Source organism: Aquarana catesbeiana, linkage group LG05 (genome assembly GCF_042186555.1).
Source record: "Aquarana catesbeiana isolate 2022-GZ linkage group LG05, ASM4218655v1, whole genome shotgun sequence".
NCBI lineage: Eukaryota > Metazoa > Chordata > Amphibia > Anura > Ranidae > Aquarana > Aquarana catesbeiana.
The window spans coordinates 140,819,310-140,845,633 of NC_133328.1; the positions used below are offsets into that span (position 1 = coordinate 140,819,310).

Below are 26,324 nucleotides of genomic sequence, written 5' to 3' on the forward strand. Positions count from 1 at the left end.
ATTGTCCAAATACAGGAGGCATGTGTATTTCTTCTAGATCTGTGCAGTGATCCAGCAAAACGTTTTGCCTCTGTGCAACAGCTCCCTGTAATACGACCAGTCATTGCCACTGTCGCTCGTTGTGCAGGGTGACTGGTCTTGTCTCCGCCCCCTCCTGTAGTTTTCTACAGAATCCTGTAGTGGGTTGGGCCCGTTGGGCCACTCCCACACCTCTGCACAGGCTATGTACAGCACAGAGTTGATGTCACGGCTGCTTTTACAAGGGCATTTAGTGCACACAAAGTAGATTTACATCATGTGTAGCTTTTGTGGAATATATACCGTAAATAAAGGTTTTGTGCTTGAAGTTTAGCTTTAAAATTCAGTCTAGAAAACGGACTTCAATCAACCGTAACTCTTAGTTTCTCATGTTTGCGCATAATCTGACCTCTGCACAATGAAGATTAATTAACCTTGCTCAAAAATGTTTAGTTATTACTGTAATTTTAAACATCAGTCACCTTGCCGTCTGAATTTTTTTTTTCCCCTGCTAGACTGGAAACTGGTCTCGTCAGATGCTTTGAAATGTGTCCATTATAGATGATTTGAAGACATTAGATCCTTTTGTAAATGATAATGTTCCTCCACAGCAATATGATATTTGTACTGCCCGAGAGCAAACAGCACAGGTCAGAAGTCACGTTGGTGCTAAAGCATCATCAGCAATTGTAAATCGCTCCTCTAACTGCGGGCTGAACAGTAATTGACATGACAAGCTAAGCATAATAGCGATGAGTGCCAAAGCAGGAAATCAATTATTTGGTGTAAGTTGCCGCTATATAAACATTACAATAGTATGGCCTTTAATGACGGACTGCGAATAGTTTAATGCTATGTAATTAATCACAGTAAACCTCTCCAGACAAGGACAAATGAACAATTTGCCGGTTTGTGGGAGGCTGTATCGCTCGAAGAAAGTACCAGAAACCCCGGGACCGTTAACAATATTATGTGTACATCAATGAATTCATTGCGTAGACTTTTGTTATTTAACACTAATATCGGAAAGTCCCCGGTTTCATTTCAACATTATTGAAATGACTGCCATCAAAATTACAAGGCTTCTGAAATGCAGTTTATTAAACCATAAAACAGTTGGAAACGTGTTTTGAAATTGTTCTTTTTTTTTCTGGTGTTTATAATGAAATCGTGTTAACATATGAAAATTATTTTACTGTGAAGCGATAAGAAAATGACAGTAAATTTTAAAGTGGAACTTTAGGCAGAAAATGAAGTCCTGCTAGATCATTTCAGGTCTGTCCCTTTTGCAGGTATCGCTATGTAAAACATTAAAAAGAAGTGCCTATTCTGTTACATTACAGGCTTTAAAAATAAATAAAAAACACAAACATGTTATACTTACCTGCTCTGTGTAGTGGTTTTGCACAGAGCAACCCGGATCCTCCCCTTCTCAGGTCCAATGCCGGAGCTCCTGGCCCCTCCCTCTTGCCGAGTGCCCCCACAGCAAGCGGCTTGCTATGGGGCACCCGAGCAGGCTTGCTTCCAAGCTTCAGCTCTGTCTGTCCGTTCAGACACAGAGCTGTGGCTCAGTCCCGCCCCCTCTCCTCATTGGCTCACCGGCTTTGATTGACAGCAGCGGAAGCTAATGGTGCCTGCTGCTGTCTCAGCCAGTGAGGAGAAAGAGTCCTCGGAGAGGCTTTCATGCACAGTGCTGCATCAAGATGGGGCTTTGGGGGGGGGGGCTGCTGCACACAGAATGTTTTTTATCTTAATGCATAGAATGCATTAAGGTAAAAATCCTTCTGCCTTTAGAACCTCTTTAACCGCTTCAGCCCCGGGAGATTTTACCCCCTTCCTGACGAGCACTTTTTGCGATTCGGCACTGCGTCGCTTTAACTGACAATTGCACGGCCGTGTGACTTTACACCAAAACAAAATTGACATCCTTTTTTTCCCCACAAATAGAACTTTCTTTTGGTGGTATTTGATGCGGTTTTTATTTTGTGCGCTATAAACAAAAAAAGAGCGACAATTTTGAAAAAAAAAGCTATATTGTTTACTTTTTGCTATAATAAATATCCACCAAAAATATATAAAAAAAAAGATTTTTTGCTCAGTTTAGGCCAATATGTATTCTTCTACATATTTTTGGTAAAAAAAAATAGCAATAAGTGTATATTGATTGGTTTGCGCAAAAGTTATAGCGTCTACAAAATAGGGGATAGTTTTATGTCATTTTTATTATAATTTTATTTTGCGAAAAATCTGCAATTTTTATCGTGACTGCGACATTATGGCGGGCACATCGGACACTTTTGACACTATTTTGGGACCATTGTCATTTATACAGCGATCAGTGCTATAAAAATGCACTGATTACTGTGTAAATGACACTGGCAGAGAAGGGATTAAACACTAGGGGCGATCAAGGGGTTAAGTGTGTCTTAGGGAGTGATTCTAACTGTGGGGGGGGGAGTGGGCTACCACTGACATGACAGCGATCACTGCTCCCGATGATAGAGAGCAGTAGCTCCCTGTCATGTCACTAGGCAGAACAGGGAAATGCCTTGACTCGGGAGCACGCCCGCAAGGTAACCCCCCGGGAGATCGCTTCTCCTAGGGGTTATACGATGCAGAGAGGAGCTACCAGCAGAAGTCGAGGATCGGGGCTACTCTGTGCAAAACAAACTGCACAGTGGAGGTAAGTATGACATGTTTGTTATTTAAAAAAAAAAATAAAAAACGAAGCCTTACAATCACTTTGAAGTGGATATAACCCCCCCCCCCCACACACAATTAATTTTTAATTTTTTAAATTAAGACTCATATCTGTTACAGCAGAGGATGTCATTTCATTTGTGCCCAGTCTTGCCATGGAGAGTTAATTCAGCTCTGAGCAATCCTTTTATCTTTCTTCAGTAAGATAAAAACAGACACACAGAGAAATAGGTGTGTATTCTTCCCCCTTGCTGTGACAGACAGCTCATTTCCTTATCTCATGCACAAGTGTGAGAGAGGCATTCTGTGTACTTCACACCCCCCCTCCTTTCTTCTCCAGCTCTCCCAGGATTGTCTGCGCCACACCTCAGCATGATTGGGCATGCTGAAGTCATGTGGTGCCTTTCCTGGGTTTTGACTGGATGTTAAAGATCATGGGGCATAATCCACGAGACCAGCAGAAATTCAGTGTAAGAAATATCGATGCCTGGCCAAGGGGAGTGTAAAGGTGTCTACTGACATCTGCCCACACAATCTAGAGTATTACAGGGCTCCAAACAGCTAAAGCCAAGATATTTGACAGGTAAGGATACATGCAGGAGGCATGTACATCCTTATATATCAGCACTGTAGTAGCCTCCAATCACACCTGTTTTTACGGTTCACAATGGCTAATTCTGTGTATCAATATGGCTTCAGTGCTGATCTGTTAATCCCTGCTATCAGAATACAATAGCGTGGCAATCTCCCCGTTCTGTGGCTTCGTGACACGATCGCGGGCCCCCTGGCGGACATCGAGTCCACGGGACCCACGGCCACGCGGGCCCGCTAGCCCCGCCAATTAGAGGGAACGTACAGGTACGCCCATTTGCCCACCGCTGCCATTGTGCTGATGTATATCAGCGTGCAGCGGTCGGCAAGCGGTTAAAGTGATATTACAGGCTGTGTTAAAAAAAAAAAAAAACACAAACATGTTATACATACCTGCTCTGTGTAGTGGTTTTGCACAGAGCAGCCCGGATCCCCCTCTTCTCAGGTCCAATGCCGGCGCTCCTGGCTCCTCCCTCCTGCCGAATGCCCCCACAGCAAGCAGCTTGCTATGGGGCACCCGCACAGGCTTGCTTCCGAGCTTCAGCTCGGTCTGTCCATTCAGACAGAGCTGTGGCTCGGCCCCGCCCCCTCTCTTTCCTCATTGGCTCACTGACTTTGATTGACAGCAGCAGGAGCTAACGGTGGCCGCTGCCGTCTCAGCCAATGAAGAGAAAGAGTCCTCAGAGAGCCGAGGCTTTTGTGCACAACGCTGCATCAAGATGGGGCTCAGATAAGTATTAGGGGGGCTTTGGGGAGCTGCTGCACACAGAAGGTTTTTTTATCTTAATGCATAGAATGCATTAAGGTAAAAATCCTTCTGCCTTTAGAACCGCTTTAAAATCCAGTAGGGCTGCATTCACACCTGAGCAGAGCGACTTTCAGGCGTTTTTTATTTGAGAATTTTTGAGCATTTTAGAAGTGTATTACAAGCGTTTTATAGATTCAGCCAATTTTGCTTAGCTAATAGAAAGCGCTAGGGGGAGGAGAGGTGGAGAAGATTAGGGGTGGAGAGCTGCTGTTTGAGCAGAAAACACGCAGCAAAAGGCTCCTAAAACGTACGTCGCACATTTTCAGGCATTCACGTCTTCTACCAAAAAGAAGCTCTTGTACTTTTTTGAGGGACAGGCATTTTGTTTCAGGTGACAGATTGCTCAGATGTGAAAATTATTCAGGTGCCAACAGGGCCTCATACACTGTTTCACCCTTCTCTGCACATGCTCAGTTGCTCTCTGTTTAGGTACTGCTGAATTTGTAGAAACTGATCTCCTGACAGCCTAAAGATTTACTTCTGTTCAGGGGCTCTGGGCTTTAGCAAAATGGCAGCCTCCAGCAAGAAAAAACAGGAACATTGCTGCAGGTAATTTACAGCACACAGTAATTTTGGTAGCATAATTAATAATGTGGGATGTGTGTTCGCTGCTAAAGAATATTATTTTTATCAAGTTGTTTAGGTGAAAAGTTCCACTTTAAGCTCAACTCTAGACCGATCCCCCCCAAGTCATTTCTCCCTCCCCTCCTCGCATGTACATTTTAAAGTCGATCTTGCAGTACAATAAAAGTCTATTTATAATGTTGGAGCCCCTGTAAAAATCATCTGTTTATGTATGTGCCTGTAAGGGAAAAAAGTTTGATTTTATACTTACCTCACCTTTGTCTTCTGCATCCCTGGTTGTGATGTTGCCACTCCTCCGGGATTGTGAGATTTGGGCTGCTCTGTATTTCACGGGATCTTGTAGGAAGGAGTGTGGTGTCACCCCCCCCCCCCCTCCCTCCCAAGCACTGTAATCAGAAGACTGGGTTAAGTATAAGGCCTCATCCGCACTGGATGTTGTAAAAACGGCAATAGCTTTAGCTGTAGAATGCTGCGTTAAAAAAGTGTGTTTTTTTAGTGTTTTACATCGTTTTTACATTGGTGTTTTTAAAGCGGTTGTATACCCACACAGGAAAAAATAAAGAAAAACCTGTAAGGCAAGGCATAATGAGCTAGTATGCACCGCATACTAGCTCATTATGAAATACTCACCTTAGAAAGAGGCATCGGCATCTAATCCCGGTCCACGCCGAGGGAGCTGACATTTCGCCCTCTGCGTTTCTTCCGGGTTTGCGGCCGGAGCCGCGATTACGCCACACAAGAGTCTTCTTCCCGGCAAGGTTCGGCAGCACCTGCCCGACCTTCAGCCGGGCTTTCATAGCGCATGCGCCGCAAACGTCAGCTGCTGCATGCAAAGTGGATATCTCCTAAACCGTACAGGTTTTGGAGATATTCATTTTACCTACAGGTAAGCCTCATTATAGGCTTACCTGTAGGTAAAAATTAAAACAAAGGGTATACAACCACTTTAAGCATTTTGAATAGCCACGTTTTTACATTTGAAAATCTCCTCTTCAAACCCGGTAGTTCTGGTATTTTTCCAGCCAGAAAAGGCCCTGCCATAAACTGCTAATAACAGCCTATGTGTACATGGACACATAGGATAACATGCTGGGGAGTTTACTGGCTGCAGGAAAAAAAACACCTGAAGCTGAAAACAGCAGCTATAAAAACGTCCAGTGTGCGTGAGGCCTAGAATCAAACAGATATATTTTGCACATGCGATCAGCAGGTCATCGATGGGAGTGGACCTAGACGTTAACGAAAATTGCATTTTACTGCAAAGTCCACTTTACTAAATGAAAGCATATCTAGCTTAATTCCTGGTATCTTCTTGGTTATAATGTAATGATACCAGTCTTCTTACCAAAATTCACCATACTGCACTTGTGTAGCTGATATCTTATCTCAACAGATGTTAAAGCTGGCTGGGTTTGGTAGAAATTTTTCGAAGGTAAAGCAAGACATCTGGCAGTGTCAGTCTTCTGGATCTCCTGCAGTTTTCACTGGTTCCTCCTCCTGACCTTCACTCATTATAGGATCCAGTAACGATGTAGAGATCAAAGGGAGGATCCAGTGAGAACTGTGGGGGCTCAGAAGATCACCAGACCTGGAAGTGCCAGTTTTCACAGATTCATACTTAAAGCTTTAAAGAGGAAGTAAACTCTCCCACTCTGATGCTTCTTTTCATTTAGTCCATTATATTAAGTAATTATCAAACTATAGCCACTGTAATCTAGCCCAAATTGCATATTACTATTTAAAGGAACTGCCTTACCCCTGGTTTCCAGGGGTAAGGCAGCGGCATCTTAACCACTTCCTTCCCTGCCCATAGTCAAATGATGTCCGCAGGAGTGATCCCCCTTCCTGGGTGGTTGTCATATGACGTCCTCGGCTTCCCAGCCGTCTAAGGGGCGCGCGCCTGCCGCTTCACTCGGGAGCCGATGCGCGAGTCCTGCAGCCGTGGGTGTCCGCAGGGCATCCGCGATTGCCGGTAACAAAGCAAGGACGTGGATCTGTGTGTGTAAACACACAGATTCACATCCTGTCGGGAAGAGGAGACCGATCATGTGTTCCCAGTACAGAGGAACACCCATTCGTACACACACAGATCCACATCCTGCCGGGGAGAGGAGAACGATCGTGTGTTCCCAGTACAGAGGAACACCGATCGGTCTCCTCCCCTTGTGAGTCTCCTCCCCCTACAGTTAGAATCACTCCCTAGGTAACACAGTTAATCCCTTGATCGGCCCCTAGTGTTAACACCTTCCCTGACAGTGACATTTATACAGTAATCAGTGCATTTTTATAGCACTGATCACTGTATAAATGTGAATAGTCCCAAAATAGTGTCAAAAGTGTCCGATATGTCCGCCGCAATGTCACAGTCACGATAAAAAACGCAGATCGCCTCCATTACTAGTAAAAAAAAAATAATAATAAAAATGCCATAAATCTATACCCTATTTAGGCTCTAGGCGCTATACAGTAACTTTTGCACAAACCAATCAATATACGCTTATTGCAATTTTTTTTTTTTTACCAAAAATATGTAGAAGAATACATATCGGCCTAAACTGAGGAAAAAATTTTATTTTTTTTTTTTAAATTGGGATATTTATTATAGCAAAAAGTTAAAAATATTGTGTTTTTATTTTCAAACTCGTCACTCTTCTTTTGTTTATAGCGCAAGAAATAAAAACTGCAGAAATACTACCAAAAGAAAGCTCTGTTTGTGGGGGAAAAAAAAATTATAAAAATTTCATGTGGGTACAGTGTTGCATGACCGCGCAATTGTCATTCAAAGTGCGGCAGCGCTGAAAATTGGCCTGGGCAGGAAGGGGGTGAAAATGCCCTGTATTGAAGTGGTTAAGTATTGTTTTCCACAGTAGAGTGTAGTTCTGCCCTTACATGAAGCCCTTCCTATACTGTTAACCAAGCCTCCTTCTCGATCCAACGTTTCTATGGCAACCCTGCTTCCCTGCTCATAGCCAACTTGTTTTATTTCATAGTATTTACTTGTGCAGATTATCTAGTGTTTGCCTATGTCAGTCTTATCAGCTTCAGCTGATAAGACTGCAGTAATTCAGTCCCATGCCCAGGTTTACACTCCATGTGATGTCACATGGTCACATGGGGTGTAGGAGGAAGCTTTAAATGATTCTGCAGTCTCGCGGGATTTGAGTGTTGTGCCGCAGGGAGTCCGGATAATAGACAGACAAGCACACAGAGCGTGCTGTAAATCCGGGGAAATATGAGTATGCTCCAGCGACGTCATTCTAAAGAACAATACTGATAATACTAAGCAAGTAAGGAAATATCTATAAGCAGTGTTCATTAGGGTTTTTTATGCGGATTTACATGGGATAAAGTTGTGGGGGAGAGTTTACAACCACTTTAAAGCCAAACTAAACCTTGCTATTTTTTTCAGCCAAGGAAGCTGCCATCATAGCCTCTGTTTAATCTACAACTGTCACGTCATGGAGCTGCATGTGTGATCAGTTATGACACCAGTCATTTAAGGCTCGGTTCACACTAGGGGCGGCACGACTTGCAGGTCGCCTCACCGAGGCGACCTGCACACGACTGCCTGGGCGACTTGCAAAACGATTTCTGTATAGAAGTCTATGCAAGTCGCCCCCAAAGTAGTACAGGAACCTTTTTCTAAGTCGGAGCGACTTACGTCGCTCCCCTTAGAACGGTTCCATTGTACAGAACGGGACGCTACTTGTCAGGCGACTAGGTCGCCTGACAAGTCATCCTAGAGTGAACCGAGCCTAACAGTTTGACTGTTTTGCAAGTGTGACAGTTAGCAATCCCAGCATGCAGGGAATTTAATTGTTTTTTGAAACCGTTAAATTGATGGATTTAGTTCTGCTTTAGAGGATAAATTCACCTTTGTGAACATGTTACACCCATATTTAGGGTGTAGCATGTTCAGCATCTGCCTGGTCACCCCCCCCCCCCTTGTGACAGTAGGCTGGGGATCTTCTCCCTGCACTCGCTGTCACAATTCAAAAAGAGCATGGCCTAGAGTTCTGTGAATCATTGAACTACAACTACTGTCAGCCTTTGCGGCTGACGGCTTGTAGTTCTCAATGAACTACCAGGGAGCTGGTGAGCGATCTAGGTAGTTTATTAATTTTCTTGTCATTAAAGTGGAAGTCCATGCTAAAACTAAACTCCCTGCATCTATAGACACCCACAATCTAACACTAACCTATCTAGCCCTGTAAGGAAAAAATCAGTATACATACTTTTTCTAAGGCTGATCCGACACGATCCCATGCTGAGCTGTCAGCTGCGGTTTTGCTGTGGAGGCGGGTGCAGAGGACACAGCCGACAACGGAAGCCCCATAGTAACTCTATGGGTGACGTCACTTCCGATTCATTTCACAGCTGTGTCAGCCGTGTCCTCTGCAGAGTTTCCGCCCCTGGAGATCGGGTCGGATCAGCTTCAAAAAAGGTATGTATACTAATTTTTTCTTTATAGGGATAGATAGGTTAGTGTTAGATCATGGGTGTCTATAGATACAGAGATTTTAGTTTTAGCATGGACTTCTACTTTAAGTAACCGTATGTCCGTATCAGAGGTATGGGCAGACAGTTCGCAGGAGCCTGACACTGCATCCACAATCTTCTGATCATGGGTGCCATGCTTTACAGGCTCCTAAAAATAAAAAAGAAATGCACACTTTTTTACCTGCAAAAAAATTTGCATTCATTATTTTACTTAAAGGTGAACTTATCCTTTAACAACTGTTGACATAAGATATCAGCCACACAAGGAATATATTGTTTTCAATGGATCAGCTGACTTATAGACTTGTGTACTACAGTAGAGTTTAATATATATACAATCCTGTGAAAAAGTATTTGTCCCCTTTCTGATTTTTATTTTTTTTTCATATTTGTCACACTTAAATGACTCAGATCATCAAACAAATTTTATTATTACACGAAGATAACAACCAGAGTTGATACAAAATGCAGTTTTTAAATGATGGTTTCATTATTAAGGCAAAAAAGCTGTTCAAACCTGCCTGGCTTTGTGAAAGTAATTGCCCCCTAAATCTATTAACTGATCGTGAGACCCTTGGCGGAAACAACTGCAATCAAGAGCTTTCGATAACTGGCAATGAGTCTTTCACCTTGCCATGGAGCAATTTTGGCCCACCCTTCTTTGCAGAATTGTTTTAATTCAGCCACATTGGAGGGTTTTCCAGCATAAACAGCCTGTGTAAGGTCATGATAGCACCTCAATCAGATTTAAGTCCGGGCTTTGAGTAGGCCACTCCAAAACCTAAATTTTGCTTTGTTTGAACCATTTGGAGGTGGACTTTCTGTTGTGTTTCGGATCATTGTCCTGCTACATAACCCAGGTGCGCTTGAGCTTGAGGTCACGAACTGATGGCTGGACATTCTCCTTTAGGATTTTCTGGTAGAGCTCAGAATTCATGGTTCCATCAATTATGGTTAAGTCGTCCAGGTCTTGAAGCTGCATAGCAGCCGCAGACCATCACGCTACCAACACCATGTCTGACTGTTGGTATGATGTTCTTGTTCTTGAATGGCTGTATGTTTTATGCCAGGTGTAACAGGATGCACACCTTTCAAAAAGTACAAATGTCTCATTAGTCCACAGAATATTTGCCTAAAATTCTTGGGGATAATCAAGTTTTTTTTGGTAAATGTGAGATGAGCCTTTGTGTTCTTTTTGGTCAACAGTGGCTTTGGCCTTGGAACTCTCCCATGGATGCCATTTTTGCCCAGTCTCTTTCTTATTGTTGAATCATGATCGTACCTGAGGCAAGAAAGGCCTGCAGTTCTTTAGATGTTGTTCTGGGTTTTTTATGACCTCCTGGTTGAGTCGTCGTCGTCATGCTCTTGGAGTAATTTTTGTAGGCCGGCCACTCCTGAGAAGGTTCACCACTGTTCCAAGTTATCTCCATTTGTGGATAATGGCTCTCCCCGTGGTTCACTGGAGTTCCAAAGCCTTGGAAATGGCTTTGAAACCCTTCCTAAACCGACACATGTACATTACTTTGTTTTGAATCTGTTCTTGAATTTTTTTAGATCGTGGCATAATGTGTGGCTTTTTGTGATCTGTTAGCATGCTTCACTTTGTCAGACAGCTTCTATTTATGTGATTTCTTCATTCAACAGGTCTGGCAGTAATCCGGCCTGGGTGTGGCAAGTGAAATTTAACTCAGCTTTCCAAAAAATTGTGGTTAATCACAGTTTATTCATGATTCAGCATGGGAGGGGGGCAATTACTTTTTCACATAGGGCCAGGCTGGTTTAACCCTTTCATGACTAAGCCTATTTTTGAAATTTGGTGTTTACAAGTTAAAATCCGTATTTTTTGCTAGAAAATTACTTAGAGTTCCCAAACATTATATATATTTTTTTAGCAGAGAATCTAGAGAATAAAATGGCGATTGTTGCAATATTTTTTATCACACGGTATTTGTGCAGCGGTGTTTTAAACACAAATTTTTGGAAAAGGGACACTTTATGAATTTTAAAAAATCCAAACAGTAAAGTTACCCCAATTTTTTTGTATAATGTGAAAGATGATGTTACGCCGAGTAAATAGATGCCAAACATGTCACCCTTTATAATTGCACGCACTCGTGGAATGGCGACAAACTACGGTACCTATGAATTTCCATAGGCGACGCTTTAAAATTTTTTTACGGTTACCAGGTTTGAGTTACAGAGGAAGTCTAGGGCTAGAATTATTGCTCTCGCTCTGACGATCGCGGCGATACTTCACATGTGTGGTTTGAACACCGTTTACATATGCGTGCGCGACTTCCGTATGCGTTTTCTTCGCTGCGCGAGCTCGCGGGAACAGGGGCACTTTAAAAAAATTTTTTATTTTATTTATTTTTTTACTTTATAAATTGTGTTTAAAAAATTTTTTTTTTTTTTTACTTTTATTGCTGTCACAAGGAATGTAAACATCCCTTGTGACAGTAATAGTTGGTGACAGGTACTCTTTATGGAGGGATGGGGGGTCTAAAAGACCCCCCATCCCTCCTTTACACTTCAAAGTATTCAGATCGGCGAAAACGGCGATTCTGAATACTGTGTACTTTTTTAAATTCGGCGCCAATGGCAGCCGAGTAAACGGGAAGTGACGTCATGACGTCGCTTCCGCGTTTACAACGAGAAGGCTGGAACAAAGCCGCTCACAGCTTCGTTCCAGCCCGCCCCTAGCCGCCGAAGGTACCCGATTGGACACCGGGCCTCCCGATCGCACGGGAGGCCCGTTAACAGCGGCGGGAGGCGGCGGGAGGGGGGATGACCCCTCCCGCTCCTCCGGTATAACAACCAAGCGGCTTTTAGCCGCATCGGTTGTTATACTCGGGTAGCCGATCGCCCGCTGTAAACAACGGTGCAGCTGCGGGCATCATCCCGGTATAACCCCGGAAAGCCGAGTACGCATATCTGCGTACGGTTGGCAGGAAGGGGTTAAATGAAATAATAATTTTAAAACTGCATCTTGGATTTACTCGGGTTATCTTTGTATAATATTAAAATTTGTTTGATGATCCGAATCATTTAAGTGTGAGAAATTTGCAAAAAAATAAAAGAATCAGGTAAGGGGCAAATACTTTTTCACAGCACTGTGTGTGTGTGTGTGTGTATATATATATATATATATATATATATATATATATATATATATATATATATATATATATATATACTCTGTATATACACCGTTAACATTATTTACAGTACATCACGTTGATAGTATAATGAGACCATATGTAGGCAACTCCTTGTGACTCATACAGTCTCTGAAGGGGACTTATTGGTTATTGATTGACCAGAATGATGGCTAAAGTTGTACAAAGAATATACTGTATATTTGTGTATAGGGGATCATTGTATTACATGAATACTAGTCTCTAGTTTGTATTCTGTCTAAAAGAGGAGCTTTCATATTGTTAAAAATGGTGCTGCCAATTTAAAGGGTTCTATTAATATGCAACTGTATGTTAATGGACCCAGAATCTTTTTCCGCTCTCCACTGAACCTTTGAAAACACATTGGAATGTTCATCACGATTTAGTACATTAAACAAAAACCTGCTTTGCAAAGTGGTGTATGTCACGTAACTATCTATGTATGCGCAGAACGACGAAATGTCATTAATAATACATCATTAGTGGCTCACTTCATTGCACATGCACTTATTACGTTCCTTTAATGTACGCGGCACTCCTTTTTAGGAACTTGCTAAATTGTGTCTATAAATCCTGTATTTATCATTGGGTGTATTCTTGAAGTTCTTACATGTAATTATGGCATTGAGTTTGTATAAAGAATGTTTCTGGCAGCATCCCCATGGAGATATTCTCTTAAGCTATTTAACAGGTGGCTGGCTGGAAATGATTGCACAAACCAGAACACCTTAAAGGGGAACTCCAGTCAAACCAAGAGGAAGAATAATTTATATGATGCTTTGAATAATAATTAACTATCTTTAAGATGAACTCTAAACGTATTGAGTCTTGGCATGTGTACGCGTATCTTGTAGAATGATTAAAATGTGGAAATTGAATTTCACTCTCCAGGGAATATGTCAGGAAGTAAAATAATAGTGTTAAAATCCTGATATATAGACTGAATTATGGGCTGCAGTGCTGTTCTATAGAAGTGAAATCACATGATGTTAAGGAAGTGGAATTAGATTTAGATTTTTTAGCCTTCAAAATCTTTACAGTTCATGTTGGTTCTAAAAATATGCCACAGCCTGAGTAGAAAAGCCTGTCCCTTGCCAGAAAACTGTAGAGAAGGATCTTTGCTGTCTGTGTGAATTCAGATTGCCCTTATATTTTTGTTCTGGTGGCAACTAAAAATTTTCCATTTACACTCACTTTCATAAAAATGGTGAATTCCCCTAACAGGAACACAGACAGCAATAAAAATCTGACAATATTTCCAACATCTAACCAATCTATCCAAATGCAAAAAACCAACAACTTTATTTATATTTTAAAGTTATACTAAATGCACGTTATTGTACATTGTCCCTTCTATTTCTGTATGTGGATGATGGCATTGTAATTATTTCAATACAAAAAAAAATCTTAAAAAGCACCTTTTTCCTTTTATATGTATATATATATATATATATATATTTATTTACATACAGCTGTCACATGACCCAGATCTTTCCCAGCCTGTCTGTAGGAAAACATAAGCAGAAGGTGCTTCTAGTCCTCTGCTGCTGGTCACATGTTAAAAAAAAAAATAGTCTTTGAAATACAGCGTAAAAATAAATAATATCAATAAACAGTTTTAAATTGTAATACAAATATATATTTGAAATTAAATCTTTATTATTTTTGTGGAAATAACACGGTGAAGGCGGATTTCTGCCAGTCACAGGCTGTGTCACGTCTCTCCAGCCTGTGTCTTAAAAGGGAGAAGAAGCCTCCATCAATCTTCATGTAACATCCCACCCCCATTGTGTTTAGCTGGTTAGTGGGCATGGAAAAGGAGGGAGGGAGTGGGCTGTAATTTACCACTGTGTATATGCCCACGTGTGACACTATAGTCACAGGAGCTGTTCAGAGGTGATGGGGAGGAAATACTCAGCATAGAAACTCACTGAAAACTGAGCATGTGCAGAGCTGCCACCACAGCTGCAAAATTCCTGGCTTGATTGGGGACATGGACAGAAGGGGGAGATAGAGAGCAGCAGGATCAACCAGTTTTTTTTTTGCAGAATACAGAAAATTAATCTCATAGTGACTGAGTATGAACAGCATATAATACATCATTTTATTGATCGCTTTTTATGATGTGTGTTTAGTGACACTTTAACTGGTTGCCGACCAGCCGCCGCAGTTTTACTGCGGCAGAATAGCACGGCTGGGCGAAACAACGTTACCTTGAGTCGCTTAGTCTTTTGGCCACTAGGGTGGCAGCATGTGCCCAGAGCCGATGTGCGTGCCCGGCGGGCGTGATGACCGCCAGGCACCTGCGATCGCTCGTGACAGAGCGAGAACCGGCATCTGTGTGTGTAAATACACAGATCCCGGTTCTTTCAGGGGAGTAGAGACAGATCGTTTGTTCATACTATGTATGAACACCGATCTCTCGCCTCCTAAACAGTCCCATCCCCCTACAGTTAGAACACACCTAGGGAACACAGTTAACCCCTTGATCGCCCCCTAGTGTTAACCACTTCCCTGCCAGTGACAGTTATACAGTAATCAGTGCGTTTTTATAGCACTGATCGTTGTATAATTGTCAATGGTCCCAAAAATGTGTCAAAATTGTCCAATTTTTCCGACGCAATATCGCAGTCCTGATAAAAATCGCCGCCATTACTAGTAAAAAAAAATAATAAAAATGCCGTAAATCTATCCCCTATTTTGTAGATGCTATAACTTTTGCGCAAACCAATCAATATTCGCTTTTTTTACCAAAAATATGTGGAAGAATACATATCGGCCTAAACTGAGAAAAAAATTTGTTTTTTTGAAAAACAAGAAGGCTATTTATTATGGCAAAAAATAAAAGATATTGTTTTTTTCAAAATTGTTGCTCTTTTGTTTATAGCGCAAAAAATAAAAATCGCAGAGATGATCAAATACCACCAAAAGAAAGCTCTATTTGTGGGAAAAAAAGGACTTCAATTTTGTTTGGGTACAACGTCGCACGACCGCGCAATTGCCAGTTAAAGCGACACAGTGCTGTATCGCAAAAAATGGCCTGGTCATTGAGCAGCCAAATCTTCTGGGGCTGAAGTGGGCACACTTCACATTCACACTTCTGCATTTCTTTAACGTGTGTTACAACACACATGTCCACAACGTGTGGCATTGCACATAGATGCTTTGCGTTGCTATTCATTTTGAATGGCACACCAATGCCCTAGGGCAGTGATGGCAAACCTTGGCACCCCAGTTATTTTGGAACTACATTTCCCATGATGCTCAACTACACTGCAGAGTGCATGAGCATCAGGGGAAATGTAGTTCCAAAACATCTGGGCTGCCAAGATTCGCCATCACTTCCCTAGGGCAATGCATCTACAATTGGAATGTGTGCACTCCACAAATATTCAATATATGATTCTTGAATGGGCTGAAATCGCGCTGGACCACAGCAAAAGTAGTGCATGCACTACTTATAAAACTCACAGCAACGGGATCGCAAGGTACTACTGTACCATGTGTTCCAGTGCAGACTAACACACTGCGATTTTGACCTGCATGTTGGGTGTCATTAAAGTGGTTGTAAACCCTTACAGACCACTTTTACCTACAGGTAAGCCTATATTAAGGCTTACCTGTAGGTGCAAGAAATATCACCTAAACCTCCATGGTTTAGGACATATTTGCAAAAGACAGGCACCGATGCCTACAGCGCTTGCGCCGTAGACAACGGCGCACAGGCACACTGAGCGCGCCGTTTCTAACGGCGATTGTGCCGTTAGTGGTGGCTCCCGCGCACATGCGCGGGAGTGATGTCATCGCGGCTCTGGCCAATCACAGCGCCGGAGCCGCGATACCTGGAAGAAAGATGGATGCTTCGTTAAAGAGGGGACAGCAGTGACATCGCAGGCTCCTGTGTCAGGTAAGTGACATGCGATGCATAGTAGCCCATTATGCTTTACCTTTGCAGGGAAACAAAGAGGAAGTAAAACCCACCAGGGTTTACTTCCTCTTTAAGTTAACATTGACACCCGCTGCAGGTTGCAACTGCAGTGCGTGTTGAACCTGGTGCGGGAAATGCGCAAGGAACTTGGGTGTCCCGCACTGCGTTCTGGTGTGAATTGGCCCTAACGCTCCAGAAATAATTAAATGAGCCCTATGGGTAATTAGGCTTTGATCATATATATTTTTTGCTTGGACTTTGAGTCTTACAAATTGATTCAGAGATACAAAATGATCATGGAGCAATCATAAAGAAACCTTTGAGTAGTGCACAATTAAAACCGTCATGGCCTTGTAAAAAGAAATCCGTTTGGATGAATCTCAGCTGTTAACTGTGCAAAGAATAAGTCCTTACAGGTCACCGCCTATGAAGGCCTGTCATAATTTTGCGATAAACAATAAACGCGCATGAAGATGGAGTCTCCCAAGTGTCTGATCCCCCTCCCCCACACATAAAACAATCCGATTTCCTTATGAATGATCACTTTACTCTGAAACGTAGGCTGATTGAAAAACTGGGTGATCTGCCTAGTTCACTGCAACAGTGGAGAGAGAGGGAGAGAGAGACTGCAGCTGTAGCAGCTAATGCTGTGTGTGGTGACCTAGCCAAGAACAAAGCTCCTCCAGCACACTGACAGCTTCCTAGAGCTGCATTGAAACGCTTTGTTCTCATTAGTCAGGATAACATAATGTCAGCCTGCATCTGTGAAAGCTTTTCCAAACTGTTAAACATCATACTCGCTCCTTAAATTTGTTACAAACGGCCGTAAATTGATTCCTGCAGCTATCGGCGCCTTCTCCTAAAGTTCTATTGCCCAGAAACAAATATGATAAAATTCGTTAAGTCTGCGAGTGAGCGATCCTGTTGTAAACTTTAAATGTAAGTAATAAAATGTGATTATTCTGCAGCAGCTTCAGGCCGAACGATTTACATGTCACGGAATGTTTTATAGAAATGTAACAGGTTTAGACGCAAATTGGAATGCATGCAAATTATGGTTTATTTATTGATCTGCTAATTTTTGGTGAATGCTTACAGGTGAGAACACTAAATCATTGGAATTGCCTAGAGATGCCAACAGCTCTTCATATCTCTGGGTGACTCTATTGGTGAGGTCTTTAAACAGAACTAAACCCTTCTATCCTTTAGGCTTGTTTCACATGGGCTTCAGCTTGTATGAGAACAGTGTCAACACCAAGCTTTGACAAAGCATTTGTGGAGCTTTCAGCAAGCTTTTTGAAGCTTTTTCAAGTACCATTCACTTCCAATTTGTAAATGTTGAACACAGCTCCTAATGGAAGCGCTGATTGCCACATTAAACATGCTAGCAGGCTTCAGCACTTCTTGAAGCTTGTTGAAAGCCTGTTAGCAGCTTGCTAACCCCCTTTCCTGCCCAAGCCAATTTTCAGCTTTTAGCACTGTCACACTTTGAATGACAATTGCTCAGTCCTACAACACTGCACCCATAAGAAATTTTTATCATTTTTTTTCACACAATTAGAGATTTCTTTTGGTGGCATTTGCGCACCACTGTTTTTTTTTTTTTTTTTAGTATACAAAAAAAACCTTTTTCATAGTTTGTTATAAAATTTTGCAAACACATAATTATTCTCCTTCATTGATGTGTGCTGATGAGGCTGCACTGATAGGAGGCACTGGTAGACGGTACTAATAGGCAGCACTGGTAGGTGGCACTGATGAGGCTGCACTGATAGGAGGCACTGGTAGACGGTACTAATAGGCAGCACTGATAGGTGGCACTGATGAGGAGGCACTGATAGACGGCATTGGTAGGCGGTACTAATAGGCAGCACTGATAGGTGGCACTGATGAGGAGGCACTGATAGAGGGCATTGGAAGGCGGTACTAATAGGCAGCACTGATAGGTGGCACTGATTGGCAGCACTGGTGGGCATTGTTGGGACTACACTGATAGTCAGTGCTCTAATTATCAGAGTAGATGTCCCTTGCACACAAGCCAGTTATCAGCTTTCCTCTCCTCGCGCTGTCAGTGAAAGGAAAGAAATGCAGATAACTGGCTTGTGTTTACATTGTGATCAGCTGTGATTGGACACAGCCTATCACGTGGTAAAGAGCTGCTGATTGGCTCTATACCGCGATCTGTGATCAGCGGGCACAATCTCAGGAGGACGTCCTATGCCAAGTGGTTAAAGTGACAATCAACACTCCCATTAGAAGCTGTGTTCAACATTTAAAAACTGGAGTTGAATGACACTTTAAAAGCTCCAACAAAGCTTGCTGAAAACTGCAAATACTTGCTGTTCACACAAAACTGCAAATACTTGCTGAGAGCTTGCTGTTCACACAAACTGAAGCCCGTCTGAAACAGTCATTATAGGGAGCTGCCATATTGGGCTTCATGTACACTGGCAACTCCTAGTTTTTTTTTGCCAAAGCTCCTAAACTCAACTCCATAAAAGCCTGTGTGTCCATGTACCCATAGGCTTTTAGCAGAGTTTAGGAGCTGCCACGTTTAAGTGAGGTTAAACCTCCCTCTCCTGAATGCGGAAGAATCGCGTTCAGGGTAGGAACGTTTTGAGCGCTGGCCACAGGAAAACGCCAAAAGTGCAGTTTACATTTTCCCATGGCCGCGGTCAGGGTAGGCTAGTGTACATGAAGCATTAGCCTCTGCTTGATCTGCAGTTGCCCTGTTGCGTTGCATATGATTATCTATGATACCAGCCATTTGATTGTTTGACAGTTCCGTTGAGAGCCAACGTAAGCATACTAGTAACTGTAACAGTTATCATTGAAGACAGGTCTTAAATGTGACTGCTTTGAGAAAGAGATCAGTGGGTTTCATTGCACAATAAAGTGACATTAAACTCTGGTTTAGAAATAATTCTATTTAAGTATATATTCCTAATTTTGTAGCGACCTAGCCACCCTCTCTTGCTTGCTCCGAGATGAACTATGGAATTTTTAATGTGCACAGAGCAGTGCACATGACTGCAACCAATGTGTACTGTTGTTCCAAACAAATAATTTAGAGGATGAAAAGGAAAGGTTCAGGAACTCATAGAGGATGTTACAAGGAGGCAGAAAAACTCAGTAATAAACAATTTCATGAAAATATAACTTAAGGCAAGTTGGGCTTTGAGACTGACTTTTGACTACTTCTATATTGGGTTTCTGGATTGCACTGATGTTGTTACCAAGGAAGAAGGACTAGGAACAGGAAGAACTGCCCGGTGGTAGCTTGCACCTCCATTAGTATGGTGACTGCTCTGCAGCCACACAGCACTGTGCTTTGCCTCTGCTGGATGCACATAGCACAGGCATGTAAAATCTGATGCTAGCTCCAATTCAAATAGGAATAATAAAATTCAGATATATGGATCAGTACAGAGTATAATAATGGTTCATTGTTGGCTCTACCTTGTGTGATTATTTAGAGAGAGGAAAAAAAATTTCATCTTTATTTTTATTGGATGAAAAATCTGCTCAGTTATGATCATTATCAATCTGATAATACAATTCTTAGTAACTAGTAACGATTTAAATTTTGGTGTCATGTAGATCCTCAAAATGTCAACTGAAAGCCAAAGGGTGGATGACAGTCCAACAACTAGCGGAGGTAGCTCTGATGGAGACCAACGGGATGGGGTTCAAAATGAGCAAGAGCGGGAAAAGGTTCAACCCAAGAAAAAAGAAGGAAAGATATCCAGCAAAACTGCTGCCAAATTATCCACTAGTGCCAAAAGGTAAGCAGGAGTTTGTTTCTTTTTTTATTATGAATCTGGATCTTGTTACTCATTCTCACATGTGTGATAAATAATATGTACAAGGCAATACTTAATAAAATGGCAAAGATCTTATGAAGGTCAAAAATATCATTAATAATTTATTATTTTAGTTATAACCTGTATACATACAAGAATGTGTATTTGTTGAACTATATTTACAACTGTTTTGGGGCCTTGCTTGCTTTTAGATGTTTAATAGATAGTGGGAGCCATGTTGTCTATGTTCCGTACTTTTCCTTTGGTCAGTTTATGTGTAAAAAGTGGTTAATGACATGTTTTTCTGTAAATCATTCATATATCATAGCAGCTTATGGTTTAATCAGATAATTCATTGGGGAAAGACAGTTTATTTGGAGGATTATGTTGCAATAGGGGTATAATACTATATAACCAAAAGTTTGTGGACACCTGACCATCAGACTCATTTGAGCTTGTTGGACATCCCATTACAAAACGATGGGCATTAATATGAAATATGCCACCTCTTTGCTGGTGTAACAGCTCCCTCTCTTCTGGGAACGCTTTCCGCAAGATTTTGTAGTGTGTCTGTAGAAATTTGTGCCCATTCAGCCAGGAGAGCATTTGTAAGGTCAGGTACTAATGATGGATGAAAAGACCTGGCTAACAGTTGGATTTCTGAATCATACCAAAAATGTTCAGTAGGGTTGAGATCAAGACTTTGTGTAGGTAACTCAAGTTCCTCCACACCAGACTCATCGAACTATGTCTTTATTGACAAGGTTTGTGCACAGGGGCAGGGCCGTGCAGGAACAGAAAAGGGCCTACTTAATTTATTGTCATAAGGTTGGAAATGCACAATTGTCTAATATAAATTATAAGATGAAACAATCAGCGCCACAATTAAAAAATATTGTGATGTTTAAATAAGATAACCTAATAATAAATGTGCACAGCTGCTAAACATTCCAAGTAGTACACCACACTAATTTCAAAATGGATAGTAAATAATAAATGTAGCGCTATGTGTAAAATTATAAATATAAAGTGCAAATCTCTAAAATAAATAAATCCTACATATAAATGAATAGTCCATGAAATGAAAAAATTAAGAATTAAAACATGAAAAACTCTTCTTGTGATAAGTGTATCCACACAATTCCCCCACAGTGATTGTTCGTCCTCAAAAGGAGTGCACACCACCACCAGTAAAAATGCACGCTCACCTCCCAGATGAGTCAACCTCATATGCGGATCTCCCCACGAGCTCTTTGCTCTCACTTCCTCTTCCCAATCAATGGTTGGTAATCCATATGGCTCTTTTCTTAATGGTAACTCAGCTCATTAATATCCAAAGAAGCGGATCATCTCCCAGCTTAGCTCAAGATTCCATGAGTTCAGGACATGTAAATAATAAGTATAGAGACCATAGTGTTCTCCGTATACAAATTTATTCAAAGCCCAGAAATAGACAAGTTGCATTTACAAAATGAAAACTTTAAAATCACATAAAAACCTCCAGTGTAGCACCACCGTGTCCACATACACAGTGCTTGGCTGGACGTGACTATCAGCTCCTCCCTTCTAGACGCGTATCGGCCAATCACAGGCCTTCCTCAGTAGTACTACTGAGGAAGGCCTGTAGTAGTAGTAGGACAGACACGAAATTAAGTTCTTCTATACTTAGGAGAGGATTTTCAGAATTGTCTCCAACTGGAAGTGATTAAAGAAGAGCTCCAGTCACCCCCCAAAAATACTGTAGCTGCTTTTAATATAAGGACACTTAGCTGTCCTTGGATCAAGCGATGTCCTCACTGAAGCTGATTCTTCAGTCGGCTTCAGCTCCAGGTTTCGGCATCTTGACTAAAGGAAACCAGCATTGAAGCCTTGGGCGTGGGAGTGGGTATCGGTCAAAGTCAGGTACCTGATTCCCCCCCCTCCCCCCAAAAAAAAAATTCAGTGCCAAATGTAAAGGGGGGGGTGGGGTGGTTTTGGAGGAGGAGAGGAGGTTTCGGTTTAACTGGAAACACTTGAACTACATAATGTCTGGTCATATAGTGGATATTGAATAATGTATAGACATATATTGTATGTGTTTATCGAATATGGCTAAGAGCCAAGTTATATGACCTCTAGCAGCCAATTCAGATATCATCTCTGCTTATTTTAAGCCATGCTGAAAATAAACATCTGAACAGCTATCTGAAATAGTTTATTTTTCAAACAATATTTGGTCCTGCTGAGCAGTGTTGGTAAATCACACACTCCTTCCACAGTGGAAAGCCAGAAGGGCAATGCCACATCTTATGTTTTTATTATTTACACATATAAAGTGTCACACAGGAGGGTTTTCTGATCAGGGAACGACAGGAATCATGTGGTAACATGGCAGAACATAAAAAAGCGCCTAGGGTTGTGAAATCAAGACACATAAACCAACATTTAATGCAGTTATGTACTCAATTAAAGCTGAACTCTGGGAATGTAATACAAAACGACCCCTGCAGTAGATACCCCCGCCGGACTGGAAGGGTTAAATTCTTATGTAGTAGGAGGAAGCCATTATTACTTATTTGACTCCTCGCTCAAGTTGGCTCCTGGGCTCTTCTCCTCTTTCCAGCTCTGGTCAGGCCTCGGTATCATGACATGACACTATTAACATGGTAGAGGCAAGCAAGCAAGCTCATCCCAGATCACCTTAGAGAGGAGGCTGTGGGGGGGTCTGTTCCACAGATAAAGACAGCCTGCTGGAGCCACAGGAGTAGCGTATTTCCCCTTATCTGTGCACCTCTAGACTAAATGAACATCTAACCCCTGCAGGTTGATGGGGCTCCAATGCAAGGGTTAGATATTCATGTTTTTGTAACATTCCCTGAGTGCACCTTTAAAGTGTATGTATAGTTAGAACTTTCGTTTATAATTTTCGGATAGAGAGTGGAGGGGCTAGAACCCATGTTAAGTTTTGTTGCTAGTTATGTCCTCTCTAAGGCCTCCATACACAGTTCGAATCTCAGCCAGAAACATTAATGGGCAGGCTGAATGTACCAAGTTGATTGATTAATCAACTTGGGCACATTCAGCCTGCTGTAGCCGCTAGCGATAATTAGAGGTGCCACCAATGGAAATTTTGGTACCAAAACCGAAAATGCAGGATGCATTTGGCCGAAAATATTTTTTAAAAATATTTATATTTTTATATATAATTGTATTATATTCAACTTTTTAATTTATATCATCAATTTAAACGAATATGAATTTATTGTCGGCCATTATTGGCACCTTTAGCGCAAGAAAAGCTCAAGAAAAATGTATCGCTTTAAATTCTATGTATGTCTGCACGCTGGTCCGTTGGGCTTCCATTGTGCTGTTAAAAATCCTGCTTGGTGCATTTTTGGTCAGTTAAAAAAAAAAAAACGCATTAAAAAAACGCATAAAAAAACAGCCCCTCCTAGTTCAAATTCATTGAAAACACAGCAAGAACGCATTATTAACGCATCCGTGTTATGTTTTTGATGTGATTTTTGAGTCACATTACATATGAAAAACACATCATAAGCACCATAAATCATGGTAAAATCAGCCCAAAATCGCGGTAAATTTGAGGCAAAATCTCAGTGGATTTGTGGTAAAATTGCAGTGCGTTTTTGGTGCCATTATGGGTATCTTTTTCTCTTATTGGCATTGGCTGAATACCGATAATGCCATTTTCGGACGAAATTTCGGTGCATCTCTAGAGATAATCGCTGTCTTCTCCTGGTGGGGACGCCTTCCCCCGGCTTGCCTCCTTTCCCCCGCCGGGAAAAGACAATTGATCGGCAGGAGGGATTCCCCTGCCAACATTGTCTGTGTTGATGGGGGAATCATGCAAATTTCTTTGTTGCAGGAAAAAAATAATGTCACCGTCTATGGCCTGCTTAAGTGGATTCATCCTCTCTATTTGCCCTGGTTCATCATTGTCAGAAAGGAAGAAAGGAGAGGAAGTGATAAGAAATTCACATTTGTACAGTTCTCACCCGAGCAAGACACCAGAGTAAACCTTTGAATAAGGACACTTGTTTCCTTGATAACTGTCTAAATACCAATGTCCTCTCACTTCCTTTGATAGCCATCATATCAAAGGAACACTGCACAATTGTAAATATTTATTGTTTTTTAATTGTTGGAATAATTTTGATTCACTTTTTATTGCACTTTTAGGTTTAATTCAGTGATTTGATATTTGTTATTTGTGATTTTTTTTCACATTTTGTTTATGCACATTTGCACATACACACTTTGCACTTTATTTGCATATTTACACAAACGAATATCACTCATATAATCATCCATTTTATAAAGTTCTATATATATTGCTGATTTGCACATATATGTGTTAGTTTGTTTTGCATATTTACACAGAAGATATAGTTATATTTGGAATTATATTTAGGATTATGTTTTATGCTGTACTGTGGACCTGCGCTAATCTTGCCTTTAATGTACTACATTTATTATAGCTGCTCATATGTTGCCCAAATACTGTCTATTGAAAGCATTTCATTATTAGGGCTGCAACTAACGATTATTTTCATAATCAATTAGTTGGCCGATTATTGTTTCGATTAATCGATTAATTGGTTAATGACTTTAAAAAAAAGTGTGGTGTATAATTTAGTTAATATGTAAAGTTTTTTAAAAAAAGGCAATTTATTCTTAAATATCTATATGCAGTGGTAAATATAAATAACCAACTATATGGTTAGGGGGAGCAAAATCTCTAATCCACCCTGAGAAAAACAGACAGAAGAGATATGCAGTATATAATATTAGGAGGGGATATACACTGTATATACTATTAGAGGGGATATACTGTATATACTATTAAAGGGTGAATCTGGTAAATATCATCAGACTCAGAGATCAATTTTTTTTATTTAAAGAAAAAAAAAAGTTAAAGACTGTCTTCCTTCAAAAAAAATGTAAAATTAAGAACGTTCATTCAATATTCTAATCTAGTCATCTAGTCTAGTCAAATTGACGTTTGTTTTCAACCACAGTGATGGGAAAATTTAGAAATAATAGAAAACTTCTTGGTGAAAGGAATTTTCAGACAGCGTATGTGGTTTTCGTTCAGAAATTACATTCATTTTAAAAACAGAATGTTAAAAGCAAGTGAAAATTTCAAACAACATTCTTTTATTCAGCGAATGTACAAAGATTTTTCGTCTGAAAATTGATCCGTGTGGCCAGCATAAGGCTCAGTACACACCTCAGTGCACATGATTTTGCTGCGATTTGCGTATTTGCATTTTTTTGGCCAGTTTGTTGTTGGGCAGATAAAAAAACACAAATTGCTGCAAAAAACGCATTACATGCTTTTCTGCAGCTTCTCCTTGAATAATATTAACCAAAAAAAGCACCGTTTTGCGTTAAAAAAAGTCCCTGAAGCTTTCCAAATACGCAGCAGCTGAAGAAAGCATAGTGAACGTGTCCCATAGGAAGCCATGTAAATGAACTGTAGTGCGTTTCTGCAAAAAGCACCAAAACACACATAGATGTGAACCAGGCCTAAGACAATTAGTAACATAGTGGGGTTAAAAAAACTAAAATTAGCCCTTTATAGTACAGAAAAAGCAAATAATCACTACTGTAAGGGGTTTGTCTTTTTACTGTGAAACTAATATTTACAGTAGCGATTATTTGCTCTTTTTGTACTATAAAGGGCTAATTTTAGTTTTTTTTTTTTTTAACCCCATTATGTTAGTGGCCGATTAATCAATTATGAAAATAGTAATCGATTAGTTGTTTCTACCCTACTTTTTGTTTATTATATCAATTTGAAAAAACTTTGTGAGGTGATAACTTTGTATGCTGTGTGCCTCTCAACTTTTAGTTTGCATTGTTCCCTGCTATCTCAGTGGACTACAAAACACCCTCTCCCCCTGTTATGGAGAAGTAGGGGATTGCTAACACACTCCCCGTCCTAGGGGGACAACACTGCTCAGTACCATTGGACAGGAAGTTTGTTAGAGGCAGGATTACCAGCTAAAAATAAAGGGTAAAAATGTGTGAAAAAAATGAATGCATTATATCAAAGGACCAGTAAGCTACAGTTCTATTAACTTTTTGTTTTTTGGGTTTTGATTCGCTTTAAAGAGGATGTAAACCCAATGTCATCCTTTCTAAACTACTGCCATAGGGGTTATCTATAAGGATATACATGCCTCCTGTATGTAGCTTTACCTGTCAAA

At 41.0% G+C, this 26,324-nt stretch overlaps 1 protein-coding gene across 1 annotated transcript in view; it reads left to right on the forward strand.

The window, feature by feature from the left end:
- The window catches only part of LOC141144491 (ubiquitin-conjugating enzyme E2 E2), a 326,835-nt gene that overhangs the window by 24,807 nt on the left and 275,704 nt on the right, over window positions 1-26,324 (forward strand). Inside the window, exon 2 of the mRNA XM_073630232.1 lies at window positions 19,910-20,094. Within this exon, the coding sequence (XP_073486333.1) occupies window positions 19,919-20,094 (176 nt within the window). The 5' untranslated portion in view covers window positions 19,910-19,918. The remainder of the gene's footprint in view (window positions 1-19,909; window positions 20,095-26,324) is intronic.